Below are 16,037 nucleotides of genomic sequence, written 5' to 3' on the forward strand. Positions count from 1 at the left end.
CCCCCCTCCTCTCTCTCTCCCACCCCCCCCCTCCTCTCTCTCTCTCCCACCCCCCCCCTCCTCTCTCTCTCTCCCACCCCCCCCCCTCCTCTCTCTCTCCCACCCCCCCCCCCTCCTCTCTCTCTCCCACCCCCCCCCTCCTCTCTCTCTCCCACCCCCCCCCCTCCTCTCTCTCTCCCCACCCCCCCCCCTCCTCTCTCTCTCCCACCCCCCCCCCCTCCTCTCTCTCTCCCCACCCCCCCCCCCTCCTCTCTCTCTCCCACCCCCCCCCCCCCCCCCCCCCCTCCTCTCTCTCTCCCACCCCCCCCCCTCTCCCTCTCCCCTCTCCCCTCTCCCCCCTCTCTCTCCCCTCTCCCCCCTCTCTCTCCCCCCCTCCCTCTCTGCGCATGCCCACACGCGCTGCCCGCACTAAGATGGCGGCGGGGGAGCGCGCTGGGAGCTGAGTCAGTGCCGCGCGCCTCCCGCCTCTCGCCGTCCGTGCGGCCGGCCGGCCCTCAGCGATATGGCCGAGCCTGCCCCGCCGCAGGATCTGGACCGTGAGTACACACACACAGTGCCCGCTTACCGCGGCCCCGTCATCTCCCCTCCCCGGGCCATGCCGCTCGTTTCGTCTCAGGCCAGCCGGAGCAGGGAACCCGGGACTGGGGGAGGGAGGCCTGCAAGGGCGGCGTGCTCCGGCCTGGACTCTCTCCCGGCCCCTTCCAGCCGCGCTTTAACTCGCCGGAGCCGGCCTGTGCCGTGGGCAGGGGGCGTGGGGCGTCCTGTGTCCTGTGCCGTGGGCAGAGGGTGGCCGGACTGTTGGCTCGCTGCTGCTGTCACTGCGAAGTGCTGCTCTACACCCTGCCCCACATTGCACATCACAGCTTTCATTTATCCTCCTTTCATTGCTGTGCAGAGCCTGGCCGTTATTAAACAGCAGAATAGTGCCCAACAGTGCAAGATTTATTGCCACCTTGCAGTTTCCAGGCTGTTGCTCTGACCACTGACCCTTTGGGATGGGGCACTGCCAACATATGTGGCTGCCCTGGTCTCATGGGGGTGCATTGTAAAAACCTGGGAAGTGAGATCCTTTTTTCTTGACTTGAGGTTGAAAGCACATTGCTATCTCTATCGCCCTATAACATGCATCCTGTACGTTAGTGAAATGCAATACAAGTGGTGGCCCAGAACTGAAATTGCATAAACTAATATTTACATAATAAAAAATGGCCTGCTGCCCATTCACGTGTGATTCTAAACTGGCAGAAAGCTAAATGACCGGGTGTTAATTTAATGTGGATAATGTTGCATTGTTTAATAGAAAAAAAACAGAACTCTGCGGGAGTCTGTTAACCTCTAAGGCTTTGTGACCATGGCTATATTCTGTGGAATGTGCCAGGCACTACTGTTTTACAGTCTTATTAGTCTAGAGATGCTTGCTTCAAATTATTTGCAAATTTGAATTTTTTCAAGCAAGGAGCAGCACCTGTGCCGCTTCATATAAATTGCTTTATTTAAACTACTTGATTATTGTTTTTAAATTAAATTGAATCCCTTGTGAATTTGGGCTGTAAACCATTGCACTGCCACATTGAGGCAAAAGGCACTGGCACTCCAAGCTGTCCTCCCTACGTGCTGTGTTATTTGAACCTGGATCTCCTCCTGTATATTTGTCAACCAGTTTTAAGTGAACAGGAATAGACCGTATACCTTTTTTTGTCTAATTGCGGATACACAAGTGTTTGTGGAACGGTGGCGAAGTTGGACCTGGTTTTCTCCTATTTTCCCCAAGGGTGATGCAGTGTTAGGGAGTCTCCGTGATGGTGATTTGTCAGTTGTAATTACAATTTTGGCTGTTTGAAAATTTTTCTCCCAATTTTCCCCTCCTTCGCATAGAAGGTGATAAATTATTTAAAGTAATAAATATTCATAAAAATTGTTAGCTTCTGTTTTCTTTTGGAAGAATCTTGACAGGATAATTATCTTGCAATCCGACAGGAAAAGAGTTGAAAATGTACCTGATATGAAACCGTCTTAAAGGCTCCTTGTACTGAGACCTAGTGCCCCTCTCGTCCCCACGCTCCCTCCATTGATATCATCATCATTATCATCATAGGCAGCCCCTCAAAATCGAGGAAGACTTGCATCCACTCAGTGAGTTATCAGTGACTGTTCAGTCCACAGGTGGGACAGACAGTGGTTGAAGGAAAGGGTGGGTGGGACGGGTTTGCTGCACGCTCCTTCCACTGCCTGCGCTTGGTTTCTGCATGCTCTCGGCGACGAGACTTGAGGTGCTTAGCGCCCTCCCGGATGCTCTTCCTCCACTTCGGACGGTCTTGGGCCAGGGATTCCCAGGTGTCGGTGGGGATGTTGCATTTTATCAAGGAGGCTTTGAGGGTGTACTTGAAACATTTCCTCTGCCCACCTGGGGCTTGCTTACTGTATAGGAGTTCCGAGTAGAGCAATGCTTTGGGAGTCTTGTGTCAGGCATGTGAACAATGTGGCCTTTGATGGTGACTAGCTCATGTCAATGCCACCAGCAATAAAGATTTAGAAAGTGTGGTCTCCTAGCTCAGATTCAGATAGAGAACATTTTAATGAAAAGAGAAAGTAAGCACTTGCAATTATATATTGCGTTTTACAATCTCATGACATCCCAAAGTGCTTTACAGCCAATTAAGTACTTGTGGAATGTAAACACTGTTGTAATGTAGGCAACATGGCAGCTAATCTATGCAGACCGAAGTGCCACAAACAGCAACAACAACTACTTGCATTATATAGCGCCTTTAATGTAGTAATACATCCCTCGGCGCTTCACAGGAGCGCAATGAAACAAAAGTGGAAATCGAGCCACATAAGGAAAGATGTCCAAAAGCTTGGTCAAAGAGTAGGTTTTAAGGAGCATCTTAAAGAAATAGAGAGGCGGAGTGGTTTCAGGAGGGAATTCCAGAGATAAGGCCCAGGCAGCTGGAGGCACGGCCGCCCATGGAGTGATTAAAATCGGGGCTGCACAAGAGGCCAGAATTGGAGGGGCGCAGAGATCTTGAAGGCTTGTAGGGCTGGTGCAGGCTACAGAAATGGGGAGGGGCGAAGCTATGGAGGGGTTTGACAACAAGGATGAGAATTTTAAAATCGAGATGTTGCTGGACCAGGAGCCAGTGTCGGTCAGCAAGCACAGGGCTGATGGATGAGCGGGACTTGGTGCGAGTTAGTTTACAGACAGCAGAGTTTTGGGTGAGCTAGGAGGCCGGTCAAGCGTGTATTGGAATAGGTGTATAGGTAACAAATTCATTGTTGAGGGTTTCAGCAGCGGATGAACAGAGACAGGTGATTTTTTGGTGCCTGAAGTAGACTGTATTGATGTTAAAGAAAGGCTTACATTTATATCATGCTTTTCACGATCACTGGACATCTCAAAGCACTTTACAATCAATGATGGAGGTGTGTTAGTTTGGCGGGGTATGGGCTTCCTGACATAGTTACTAATCTTGGCCATTTTCTGTGAATTTAGAATGCCAGGCATTTTCACACAGGAGGAAAACAAATGGCCAATTATAAAGCGACATTGGTAAAGAACCAGGAACGGGTTGCTTGGTAAAGAACAAAGAACGGGCTGCTTGACGTTCGATCGGGGCGGCGGATGATGCTATATACTCCTTTGGTGGCGGGGGGGGGGGGGGGGGGTCTGGAACTGGGAGGCATAACCTTAAAATTAGAGCTAAGCTGTTCAGATGTGATGTCTTCACATAAATAGTAGTGAAATTCTGGAACTCTCTTCCCCCAAAAAGCTGTTGAAGCTAGGTGTCAACTGAAAATATTAAAACTGAGATTGTTAGATGCTTGTTAGGCATGGGTGTTAAAGGGCATGGAACCAAGGCGGACAGATGGAGTTATGATGCAGATCAGCCATGATCCAGTTGAATGGTGGAACAGGCTCGATGCGCTGAATGGCCTCCTCTTGTTTCTTTGGTACTATGAAAGGGACCAGTGACCGTGCATTTAGCTTTCTGTAGTTTTGCTTGAAATTACTACTTGTGTTCAACACACAACCAAAATTGTTGTGCGATTTCTAGTTTAACCAGATAACAACGGTTTGGAAGTAAAGCTTCTTTTTCTGGGATACTGTTCCTGTGGAAAGAAACTGTTAAATGGGTGGAGGTTAAATTAAACTAGGATTATTCTCAAAACAGAGAAGGTTAAGGGGAGATTTAATAGAGGTATTCAAAATTATGAGGGGTTTTGATGGGGAGAAACTGGGGAGTCTGTAACCAAAGGTCAAAGATTGAAGAGAATTGGCAAAAGAACTTGGGTGGAGGGGGGGGACTCATGACATGAGAATTTTTTTTACACATAGCGAGTTGCTGTGATCTGGGATGCACTGCCTGAAAGGGTGATGGAAGCAGATTCAGTCATAACTTTCAAAAGGGAATTGGATAAATATTTGAAAAGGAGTCATTTTCAGGGCTATGGGTCAAGAGCAGGGGGTGGGACTAATTGGATTGCTCTTCAAGGCACAGACGTGATGGGATGAATGGCCTCCTTCCATGTTATATGATTCTTTAAGTGAACCAAATGTCAGATACCTATTAGTATATGAGAAATTTTGCGTGCAAGTGCACTTCGTGCAACGTTTTCTAAAATAAATTCCTGCGTCTACATTTGTAATGGGAATTGTCTCTGTAAACTTGTCATACTGTAATTCTACCCTCCCACCAGTGGAAGTGCTGCAGTGCCACCACTGGGAACCAGCGTGTAATAACAACATGTTAAGTTTATATTGGTAAATGCCCATTAAATGTGGACGCTGTCATTTATAATGGGAATATTAAATTAGGATAGAATGTATGACTTTAACATGGGGACTGAATTACATCTGCTCATGTTTATCCAATTTTTCTCAGCCCGATAATTGCTTCACTTGAAGATTGCACTTGGTCTTGACCCCCCATGTGCAATGCCGCAGGAGATTGGCCAGTATATAATCAAATTGGATCCATTTGTAGTTGTAGTCCTATCTTTCTTGATTTCTCCACTTCGCCATCTCAAAACCGCAAATGGTTGAGTTGCTGGGGGTTGGACTGCTCTTATCTGAGTTACATATTTGCTGAGTAAACACTGACCTGTGTTAGTGGTTAGTGCCAAATTAGAATATTTCGAGCTACAACCTGCTTTTTGTCTCTTTGTGAATTGCCTTTTGGGGAGTAAAAAGAAATGTAGTGGTAGGGGACAGTATCATTAGGGAAATAGATACGGTTCTCTGCAACCGAGAGTGAGAGTCCCGAAGGCTATGTTGCCTGCTCGGTGCCAGGGTTATGGACATCTCTAGGCTGGAGAGGAACTTGGAGTGGGAGGGGGAAGATCCACTTGTCCACCTAGGTACTAATGACATGGGTAGAACAAAAAGAGGTTCTGCTAAGGGAGTATTAGTAGCTAGGGGATTAAATTAAAAAGCAGAACTATAAGGGTAATAATTTCTGGATTACTACCTGAGCCACGAGCAAATTTCATAGGGTAAATAGGATCAGACTGATGAACGCGTGGCTCAAAGATTGGTGTGGGAGGAATGGGTTTCAATTCATGGGGCACTGGCACCAGTACTGGGATAGGAGAGAGCTGTTCCATTGGGATGGACTTCACTTGAACCAGGCTGGGACCAGTATCCTGGTGAATCGAATAACCAGGGCTGTAGATAAGGCTTTAAACTAAATAGTGGCGATCGGTGGGTGGGGGGGGGGCGGTGGGGGGGAAGAGATCCAATGAGCGGAAATTTGAGAAGACAAAAGTGCAGGGTAGCGATAGGGGCAATGATAACCAGAGTGGGACAGGAAGGGACAGAGCGTATACACACAAGATAAAATTAAACGCTCTATATCTGAACGCACAAAGCATTCGTAACAAGATAGATGAGTTGACAGCGCAAATAGAAATAAATGGGTATAATCTGATTGCCGTTACAGAGACATGGTTGCAAGCTGACCAAGAATAGGAACTAAATATTCAGGGGTATTTGCCATTTCGTAAAGATAGGCAAAAAGGAGGTGGGATAGCTCTGTTAATAAAGGATGAGATCAGTGCAGTAGTAAGAAATGATAATGGGTCAGAAGATCAAGATGTAGAATCAGTTTGGTTGGAGATAAGAAGTAATAAGGGAAAGTCATTGGTGGGAGTGGTCTACAGGCCCCTAAACAATAGCCACTCTGTGGCACAGAGTATAAATCAAAATAATGGAGGCTTGTAAGAAAGGTACAGCAATAATCGTGGGTGATTTTAATCTTCATATTGATTGGACAAATCAAATTGGCAATGGTAACCTTGAGGAAGAGTTCATAGAGTATTTCCGGGCTGGTTTCTTGTACCAATACGTTGTGGAACCAACCAGGGAGCAAACTATTTTAGATCTAGTAATGTGTAACGAGTCTGGATTAATTAATGATCTTCTAGTGAAGGATCGTCTTGGGAAGAGTGATCATAACATGGTAGAATTTCAAACTCAGATTGAGGATGAGAAAGCTAGGTCTCAAACTAGTGTCCTGAACTTAAATAAAGGTAATTACAAAAGTATGAAGGCAGAGTTGGTTAAAGAGAACTGGGAAAATATATTACAGGGTAAGACTGTAGAAACGCAGTGGCAAACATTTAAGGAGATATTTCATAACTCTCAGCAAAGATTTATTCCAGTGAGAAATAAAGATACTAAGAGAAGGATGAACCATCCCTGGCTAACTAAGGAAGTAAAGGATGGTATCAAATTGAAAACAAAGGCATACAATGTTACGAAGGACAGTGGAAGGCCAGAGGATTGGGAAATTTTTAGAAATCAGCAAAGGACGACTAAAAATGATAGATAGAGAGCTTATGAGAGTAAACTAGCACGAAATATAAAAACAGACAGTAAGAGCTTCTACAGGTATATAAAAAGGAAACGAGTAGCTGAAGTAAACGTTGATCCCTTAGACGATGGGACTGGAGAATTAATAATGGGAAACAGGGAAATGGCAGAGACACTAAAAACATCTCAATAATTGATAATCAAGGAGCTATTGTTTGTGGGGGGGGCGGGGGGGGGACAGACTTAAAACAATCACTATCATTAGAAATAAAGTATTAGGCAAACTAATGGGACCAAAGGCGGACAAATCCCCTGGACCTGATGCCATGCATCCTAGGGTCTTAAAAGAAGTGGTTGCAGAGATAGTGGATGCATTGGTTGTAATCTACCAAAATTCCCTGAATTCTGGAGAGGTCCCAGCAGACTGGAAAACCTCTAATACCTCTATTTATATAATACCTCTATTTAAGAAAGGAGGGAGACAGAAAGCAGGAAACTATAGACCAGTTAGCCCAACATCTGTCGTAAGGAAAATGCTGGAGTCCACCATTAAGGAAGTAGTAGCAGGACATTTAGAAAATCATAATGCAGTCAACCAGAGTCAGCATGGTTTTATAAAAGGGAAATCATGTTTGACACATCTGGAGTTTTTTGAGGATGTAACGGGCAGAATGGATAAAGGGGAACCAGAAAGCATTGGATAATGTGCCACACAAAAGGTTACTGCACAAGATAAAAGCTCACGGGGTTGGGGGTAATATATTAGCATGGATTGAGGATTGGCTAACTAACAGAAAACAGAGAGTCGGGATAAATGGGTCATTCCCAGGTTGGCAAAGTGTAACAGGGATCAATGCTGGGGCCTCAACTATTTACAATTTATATTAATGACTTGGATGAAGGGACCATGTGTAACGTAGCCAAATTTGCTGATGATACAAAGATAGGTGGGAAAGCAAGTTGTGAGGAGGACGCCAAGATTCTGCAAAAGAATATAGATAGGCAAAAGTTTGGCAGATGGACTATAATGTGGGAAAATGTAAGGTTATGCACTTTGGTAGGAAAAATAAAAAATCAAATTATTATTTAAATGGGTAACGATTACAAAATGCAGTACAGATTGATCTGGGGGGTCCTTGTGCATGAAACGCAAAACGTTAGCATGCAGGTACAGCAAGTAATCAGGAAGGCAAATGTAATACTGGCCTTTATTGCAAAGGGGATGGAGTCTAAAAGTAGGGAAGTCCTGCTCCAACTGTCATCATCATTATCATCATAGGCAGTCCCTCGGAATCGAGGAAGACTTGCTTCCACTCTTAACATGAGTTCTTAGGTGGCTGAACAGTCCAATACGAGAACTACAGTCTCTGTCACAGGTGTAGATAGTCGTTGAGGGAAGGGATGGTTGGGACTGGTTTGCCGCACGCTCTTTCCGCTGCCTGCGCTTGTTTTCTGCATGCTCTCGGCGACGAGACTCGAGGTGCTCAGTGCCCTCCAGGATGCACTTCCTCCACTTAGAGCGGTCTTTGGCCAGGGACTCCCGGGTGTCAGTGGGGATGTTGCACTTTATCAGGGAGGCTTTGAGGGTGTCCTTGTAATGTTTCCTCTGCCCACCTTTGGCTCGTTTGCTGTGAATGAGTTCCGAGTAGAGCGCTTGCATTGGGAGTCTCGTGTCTGGCATGCGAACTATGTGGCCTGCCCAGCGGAGCTGATCAAGTGTGGTCAGTGCTTCAATGCTGGGGATATTGGCCTGGTCGAGGACGCTAATGTTGGTATGTCTGTCCTCCCAGGGGATTTGTAGGATCTTGCGGAGACATCATTGGTGGTATTTCTCCAGCAACTTGAGGTGTCTACTGTACATGGTCCATGTTTCTGAGCCATACAGGCGGGCAGATATTACTACAGCCCTGTAGACCATGAGCTTGGTGGATGTTTTGAGGGCCTGGTCTTCAAACGCTCTTTTCCTCAGGCGGCCGAAGGCTGCACTGGAGGCGGTGTTGGATCTCATAAGAACATAAGAACATAAGAATTAGGAACAAGAGTAGGCCATCTAGCCCCTCGAGCCTGCTCCGCCATTCAACAAGATCATGGCTGATCTGGCCGTGGACTCAGCTCCACTTACCTGCCGGTCCCCGTAACCCTTAATTCCCTTATTGGTTAAAAATCTATCTATCTGTGACTTGAATACATTCAATGAGCTAGCCTCAACTGCTTCCTTGGGCAGAGAATTCCACAGATTGACAACCCTCTGGGAGAAGAAATTCCTTCTCAACTCGGTTTTAAATTGGCTCCCCCGTATTTTGAGGCTGTGCCCCCTAGTTCTAGTCTCCCCGACCAGTGGAAACAACCTCTCTGCCTCCATCTTGTCTATCCCTTTCATTATTTTAAATGTTTCTATAAGATCACCCCTCATCCTTCTGAACTCCAACGAGTAAAGACCCAGTCTACTCAATCTATCATCATAAGGTAACCCCCTCATCTCCGGAATCAGCCTAGTGTACCCCCTCCAAAGCTAGTATATCCTTCCTTAAGTAAGGTGACCAAATCTGCACGCAGTACTCCAGGTGCGGCCTCACCAATATCCTATACAGTTGCAGAAGGACCTCCCTGCTTTTGTACTCCATCCCTCTCGCAATGAAGGCCAACATTCCATTCGCCTTCCTGATTACCTGCTGCACCTGCAAACTAACCTTTTGGGATTCATGCACAAGGACCTCCCCTTTTATAGGGGGCACTTGGAAAAATGTGATTTTAGCGCCCAAAAAAAAAACCAAAAAAAAGAAAAACACAAAAAAAAACAAAAAAGAAAAAAAAGGGCCTTGTAAATGTCTGGTGTGTCATCCAGGTTGGGTGGCACGGATAAATGTTTTATGTTTTGCAGGTAGACTCTAAAAGAGTTTCATGCACAAGGACCCCTAGGTCCCTCTGCACCGCAGCATGTTGTAATTTCTCCCCATTCAAATAATATTCCCTTTTACTGTTTTTTTTCCCCCCAAGGTGGATGACCTCACACTTTCCGACATTGTATTCCATCTGCCAAACCTTAGCCCGTTCGCTTAACCTATCTAAATCTCTTTGCAGCCTCTCTCTGTCCTCTTCACAACGCGCTTTCCCACTAATCTTTGTGTCATCTGCAAATTTTGTTACACTACACTCTGTCCCCTCTTCCAGGTCATCTATGTATATTGTAAACAGTTGTGGTCCCAGCACTGATCCCTGTGGCACACCACTAACCACCGATTTCCAACCCGAAAAGGACCCATTTATCCCGACTCTCTGCTTTCTGTTCGCCAGCCAATTCTCTATCCATGCTAATACATTTCCTCTGACTCCGCGTACCTTTATCTTCTGCAGTAACCTTTTGTGTGGCACCTTATCGAATGCCTTTTGAAAATTTAAATACACCACATCCATCGGTACACCTCTATCCACCATGCTCGTTTTATCCTCAAAGAATTCCAGTAAATTAGTTAAACATGATTTCCCCTTCATGAATCCATGCTGCGTCTGCTTGATTGCACTATTCCTATCTAGATGTCCCGCTATTTCTTCCTTAATGATAGTTTCAAGCATTTTCCCCACTACAGATGTTAAACTAACCGGCCTATAGTTACCTGCCTTTTGTCTGCCCCCTTTTTTAAACAGAGGCGTTACATTAGTTGCTTTCCAATCTGCTGGTACCTCCCCAGGGTCCAGAGAATTATGGTAGATTGGCTTATACGCATTGGTTTTTAATTTGATACTCTCCTTTATTTCCTTGGTTATCCACGGCTGGTTATCCCTTCTCTTACCGCCCTTTTTCACTGGAATATATTTTTGTTGAGCACTCTGAAAGAGCTCCTTAAAAGTCCTCCACTGTTCCTCAATTGTGCCACCGTTTAGTCTGTGTTTCCAGTCTACTTTAGCCAACTCTGCCCTCATCCCACTGTAGTCACCTTTGTTTACACATAGTACGCCTGTTTGAGACACTACTTCCTCTCCCTCAATCTGTATTACAAATTCAACCATATTGTGATCACTCATTCCGAGAGGATCTTTTACTAGGAGATGGTTTATTATTCCTGTCTCATTACACAGGACCAGATCTAAGATAGCTTGCTCCCTTGTAGGTTCTGTAACATACTGTTCTAAGAAACAATCCCGTATGCATTCTATAAATTCCTCCTCCAGTGCGATTTGATTTGACCAATCGATATGTAGGTTAAAATCCCCCATGATTACTGCCGTTCCTTTTTCACATGCCCCCATTATTCCCTTGATTATTGCCTGCCCCACCGTGAAGTTATTATTTGGGGGCCTATAAACTACGCCCACCAGTGACTTTTTCCCCTTACTATCTCTAATCTCCACCCACAATGATTCAACATTTTGTTCATTCGAGCCAATATCGTCTCTCACAACTGCCCTGATATCATCCTTTATTAACAGAGCTACCCCACCTCCTTTCCCTTCTTGTCTATCCTTCCGAATCGTCAGATACCCCTGTATGTTTAATTCCCAGTCTTGGCCACCCTGCAACCACGTTTCTGTAATGGCCACCAAATCATATCCATTTGTAATGATTTGTGCTGTCAACTCATTTACTTTATTTTGAATGCTTCGTGCGTTTAGGTAGAGTGTTTTAATACTAGTTTTTAAACCAGGATTTTTAGTTTTGACCTCTCCTGCAGCCCCTTTATATGCCTTGGGTTTTTCTGCCCTCCACTTTTACTCATCTCCTTTCTGTCTTTTGCTTTTTTCTCCTTTTTGTTTTCCTCTGTCTCCCTGCATTGGTTCCCATCCCCCTGCCATATTAGTTTAACTCCTCTCGTCAATGGCTGCTCTTGTTGATAGGACGCTCCCGAGATATGGGAAGTGGTCCACGTTGTCCAGGGCCGTGCCGTGGATCTTGATGACTGGAGGACAGTGATGTGCAGTAAGGACAGGCTGGTGGAGGACTTTTGTCTTGCTGATGTTTAGCGCAAGGCCCATGCTTTCATATGCCTCAGTAAATACGTCGACTATGTCCTGGAGTTCAGCTACTATATCTGCGTAGACGCAGGCATCGTCTGCGTACAGTAGCTCGATGACAGAGGTTGGGGTGGTCTTGGACCTGGCCTGGAGACGGCGAAGGTTGAACAGCTTCCCACTGGTTCTGTAGTTTAGTTCCACTCCAGCGGGGAGCTTATTGACTGTGAGGTGGAGCATGGCAGCGAGGAAGATTGAGAAGAAGGTTGGGGCGATGATGCAGCCCTGTTTGATCCCGGTCCGGACATGGATGGGGTCTGTAATGGATCCGTTGATGAGGATCACGGCCTGCATGTCGTCATGGCGCAGGCGGCAGATGGTGCCAAACTTTTGGGGACATCCGAAACAGAGGAGGACGCTCCATAGACCCTCATGGTTGACAGTGTCAAAGGCCTTTGTAAGGTCGAAGAAGGCCATGTATAAGGGCTGGTGCTGTTCCCTGCATTTTGTTCTGCAGTTGTCGCGCTGCAAAAATCATGTCCGTTGTGTCCCGAAGGGGACGAAATCTGCACTGTGACTCCGGGAGGAGCTCCTCAGCCAAAGGGAGAAGATGGTTGAGCAGGTCTCTAGCGTCGACCTTCCCAGTGGCTGATAGCAGGGAGATTCCTCTGTAGTTGCCGCAGTCGGACTTGTCCCCTTTTTAAAAAAGATGATCACGATCACTGCATCTCTCAGATCTCCCGGCATGCTCTCCTCCCTCCAGATGAGAGAGATGAGGTCGTGTATTCGCGCCAGTAGTGCCTCTCCGCCATACTTCAGTGCTTCAGCAGGAATTCCACCTGCTCCCGAAGCCTTGTTGTTCTTAAACTGCCTTTATGGCTTTTTCTACCTCGTGCAGTGTTGGGGTTTTACTGAGGTGGTGGCGAGTAGCATGCTGTGGGATGGAGTCGAGGGCACTCGAGACAATGGCAGAGTCTTGGTTGAGGAGATCTTCGAAGTGCTTCTTCCAGAGGGCCCTAACTGCCTCTGTGTCCTTGAGTGTTTCCCCGTTCATGGCCAGCAGTGGCGTGGGATCTTGGGTGTTTGGTGGCCTTGACTGCGATGATGAATCCTCTCACATCATGGTTGTAGGCCAGCTGCTGTATCTCTTGTGCTTTCTCAAGTGGAATGCTGGCCTCTATTGCAAGTGGGATGGAGTATAAAAGCAGGGAAGTCCTGCTCCAACGGTACAGGACGTTGGTAAGACCACACCTGGAGTACTGCATACATTTTTGCCTCTCCTTATTTAAGGAAGGATATGCTTGCATTGGAAGCAATTCAGAGAAGGTTCATGAGGTTGATTCCTGAGATGAAGGGGTTGTCATAAGAATAAAGCTTGAGCAGGTTGGGCCTATACTCCTTGGAGTTTAGAAGAATGAGAGGTGATCTTATTAAAACGTATAAGATTCGAAAGGGGCTTGACAGGGTAGATGCAGAGAGGATGTTTCCCCCTCGTGGGGAATCTAGAACTAGGGGGCATAGTTTTAGAATAAGGGGCCGTTCATTTAAAACAGCAATGAGGAGGAATTTCTTCTCTGAGGATCGTGAATCTTTAGAATTCTGTACCCCAGAGAGCTGTGGAGACTGGGTCATTGAATATATTTAAGGTGGAGATAGACAGATTTTTGAATGATAAGGGAGTGGAGGGTTATGGGGAGCAGGCAGGGAAGTGGAGCTGAGGCCAGGAATCAGATCAGCCATGATCTTATTGAATGGTGGAGCAGGCTCGAGGGGCCGAATGGCCGACTGCTGCTCCGTTCTTGGTGAATTGTTTGGAGAATGTACCGAAAGACAAAGGCACATGGAACCAAGATGCAAGAATGTGAAGCTTGCCTGTTTCTTTACCCTGTAGCAGGGTTTAACATGACATTAGAACACAACAAATAGGAGCAGGAGTAGGCCATACGGCCCATAAGAACATAAGAACATAAGAATTAGGAACAGGAGTAGGCCATCTAGCCCCTCGAGCCTGCTCCGCCATTCAATAAGATTATGGCTGATCTGGCCGTGGACTCAGCTCCACTTACCCGCCCGCTCCCCATAACCCTTAATTCCCTTATTGGTTAAAAATCTATCTATCTGTGACTTGAATACATTCAATGAGCTAGCCTCAACTGTTTCCTTGGGCAGAGAATTCCACAGATTCACAACCCTCTGGGAGAAGAAATTCCTTCTCAACTCGGTTTTAAATTGGCTCCCCCGTATTTTGAGGCTGTGCCCCCAGTTCTAATCTCCCCGACCAGTGGAAACAACCTCTCTGCCTCTATCTTGTCTATCCCTTTCATTATTTTAAATGTTTCTATAAGATCACCCCTCATCCTTCTGAACTCCAACGAGTAAAGACCCAATCTACTCAATCTATCATCATAAGGTAACCCCCTCATCTCCGGAATCAGCCTAGTGAATCGTCTCTGTACCCGCTCCAAAGCCAGTATATCCTTCCTTAAGTAAGGTGACCAAAACTGCACGCAGTACTCCAGGTGCGGCCTTACCAATACCCTATACAGTTGCAGCAGGACCTCCCTGCTTTTGTACTCCATCCCTCTCGCAATGAAGGCCAATATTCCATTCGCCTTCCTGATTACCTGCTGCATCTGCAAACTAACTTTTTGGGACCCTGAAATGGCCGTGGCTCAGTAGATAACACTCTTGCTTCTGAGTCAGGTTGATCCGGGTTCAAATCCCACCACAGACACTTGAACACAAAAATCTAATTGATACTTCAATGCAAAGGGAGTGCTGCACTGTAGCAAGTGCTGTATTTTCCAAAAAGAGTTTCATGCACAAGGACCCCCAGGTCCCTCTGCACCTCAGCATGTTGTAATTTCTCCCCATTCAAATAATATTCCCTCGAGCCTGCTCCACCATTTAATACGATCATGGCTGATCCGATCATGGACTCAGGTCCACTTCCCCGCCCGCTCCCCATAACCCCTTATCCTCTTATCATTTAAGAAACTGTCTATTTCTGTCTTAAATTTATTCAATGTCCCAGCTTCCACAGCTCTCCGAGGCTGCGAATTCCACAGATCCACAACACTCAGAAGAAATTTCTCCTCATCTCAGTTTTAAATGGGTGGCCCTTATTCTAAGATCATGCCCCCTTGTTCTAGTCTCCCCCATCTCTGCATCCACTTTGTCAAGCCCCCTCATAATCTTATACGTTTCGATCAGATCACCTCTCATTCTTCTGAATTCCAATGAGTAGAGGCCCAACCTACTCAACCTTTCCTCATAAGTCAACCCCCCTTGTCCCCGGAATCAACCTAGTGAACCTTCTCTGAACTGCCTCCAAAGCAAGTATATCCTTTCGTAAATATGGAAACCAAAACTGTACGCAGTATTCCAGGTGTGGCCTCACCAATACCCTGTATAACTGTAGCAAGACTTCCCTGCTTTTATACTCCATCCTCTTTGCAATAAAGACCAATATTCCATTGGCCTTCCTGATCACTTGCTGTACCTGCATACTATCCTTTTGTGTTTCATGCGCAATTACCCCCAGGTCCCGCTGTACAGCGGCACTTTGCAATCTTTCTCCATTTAAATAATAACTTGCTCTTTGATTTATTCTGCCATGTGTCATGCCTGCTAATATCCATACTCCCCTCATTATTTCCTCCAGCCCCCTCCTTTTTTAAAAAAAAGTCCAACTGTCCCTTTCAAACAATCGTTGTTTATCCCAGAGGTGTCTTTTTCTTTTAGTGCCGAACTGCCGAGTAATGCCACTAATAATATCACACAACGTGTCCGAGATGTACAAAGGAAGATTGGTGGGAATAAATGTTATTTCCATCCCGCGGGCGCGGTCAATGCCAGGCCCTGGCAGACAGGGTGGGGACCTGCTTCTAGACCCAGAAACAATACAGAAGCATAACCCTCAGATGACCCGGAATGTTTAATAATAAATGCATTCAACTTTTGTCATTATACACGTTCTGTTACTTCTGCAGCCCTCTGGTGAAGGCACGTTTCATGCACTGTGGCGATCCAGCGGGTGAAACGGAATTGTTTTCTGCATGTGACTGACGTACTTGTTTTTCAAAACGTGGTCAACTGCGGCACTGAATGCAATAATCTAGGCCCGTCGAAATGTGTCTGTAAATTAGAGTGTGTTTTAATATGTTTTGTTAATCTAAAGGCATATGATTGTCATGTACTATACCACAGTATTGTGGAGTGAACCTTTGGCAGCATTCCTGCCTTGAAACAAGAAAGTCTTGCATTTATATAATCATAG

At 46.1% G+C, this 16,037-nt stretch overlaps 1 protein-coding gene across 6 annotated transcripts in view; it reads left to right on the forward strand.

Moving 5' to 3' along the window:
- The first annotated feature begins 393 nt into the window (after nucleotides 1-393).
- Nucleotides 394-16,037, forward strand: part of rabep1 (rabaptin, RAB GTPase binding effector protein 1) — a 123,786-nt gene continuing 108,142 nt past the window's right edge. For 5 of the 6 annotated variants that reach the window (XM_070869932.1, XM_070869933.1, XM_070869935.1 and 2 more), the window contains exon 1: nucleotides 394-536. In XM_070869932.1, the coding sequence (XP_070726033.1) occupies nucleotides 503-536 (34 nt within the window). In that variant the 5' untranslated portion in view covers nucleotides 394-502. Of the gene's footprint in view, nucleotides 537-1,977; nucleotides 2,134-16,037 lie in introns of all 6 variants that reach the window. The other variant, XM_070869934.1, reaches the window with a different exon arrangement.

Source organism: Pristiophorus japonicus, unplaced genomic scaffold (genome assembly GCF_044704955.1).
Source record: "Pristiophorus japonicus isolate sPriJap1 unplaced genomic scaffold, sPriJap1.hap1 HAP1_SCAFFOLD_1034, whole genome shotgun sequence".
Taxonomy (NCBI): Eukaryota; Metazoa; Chordata; class Chondrichthyes; family Pristiophoridae; genus Pristiophorus; species Pristiophorus japonicus.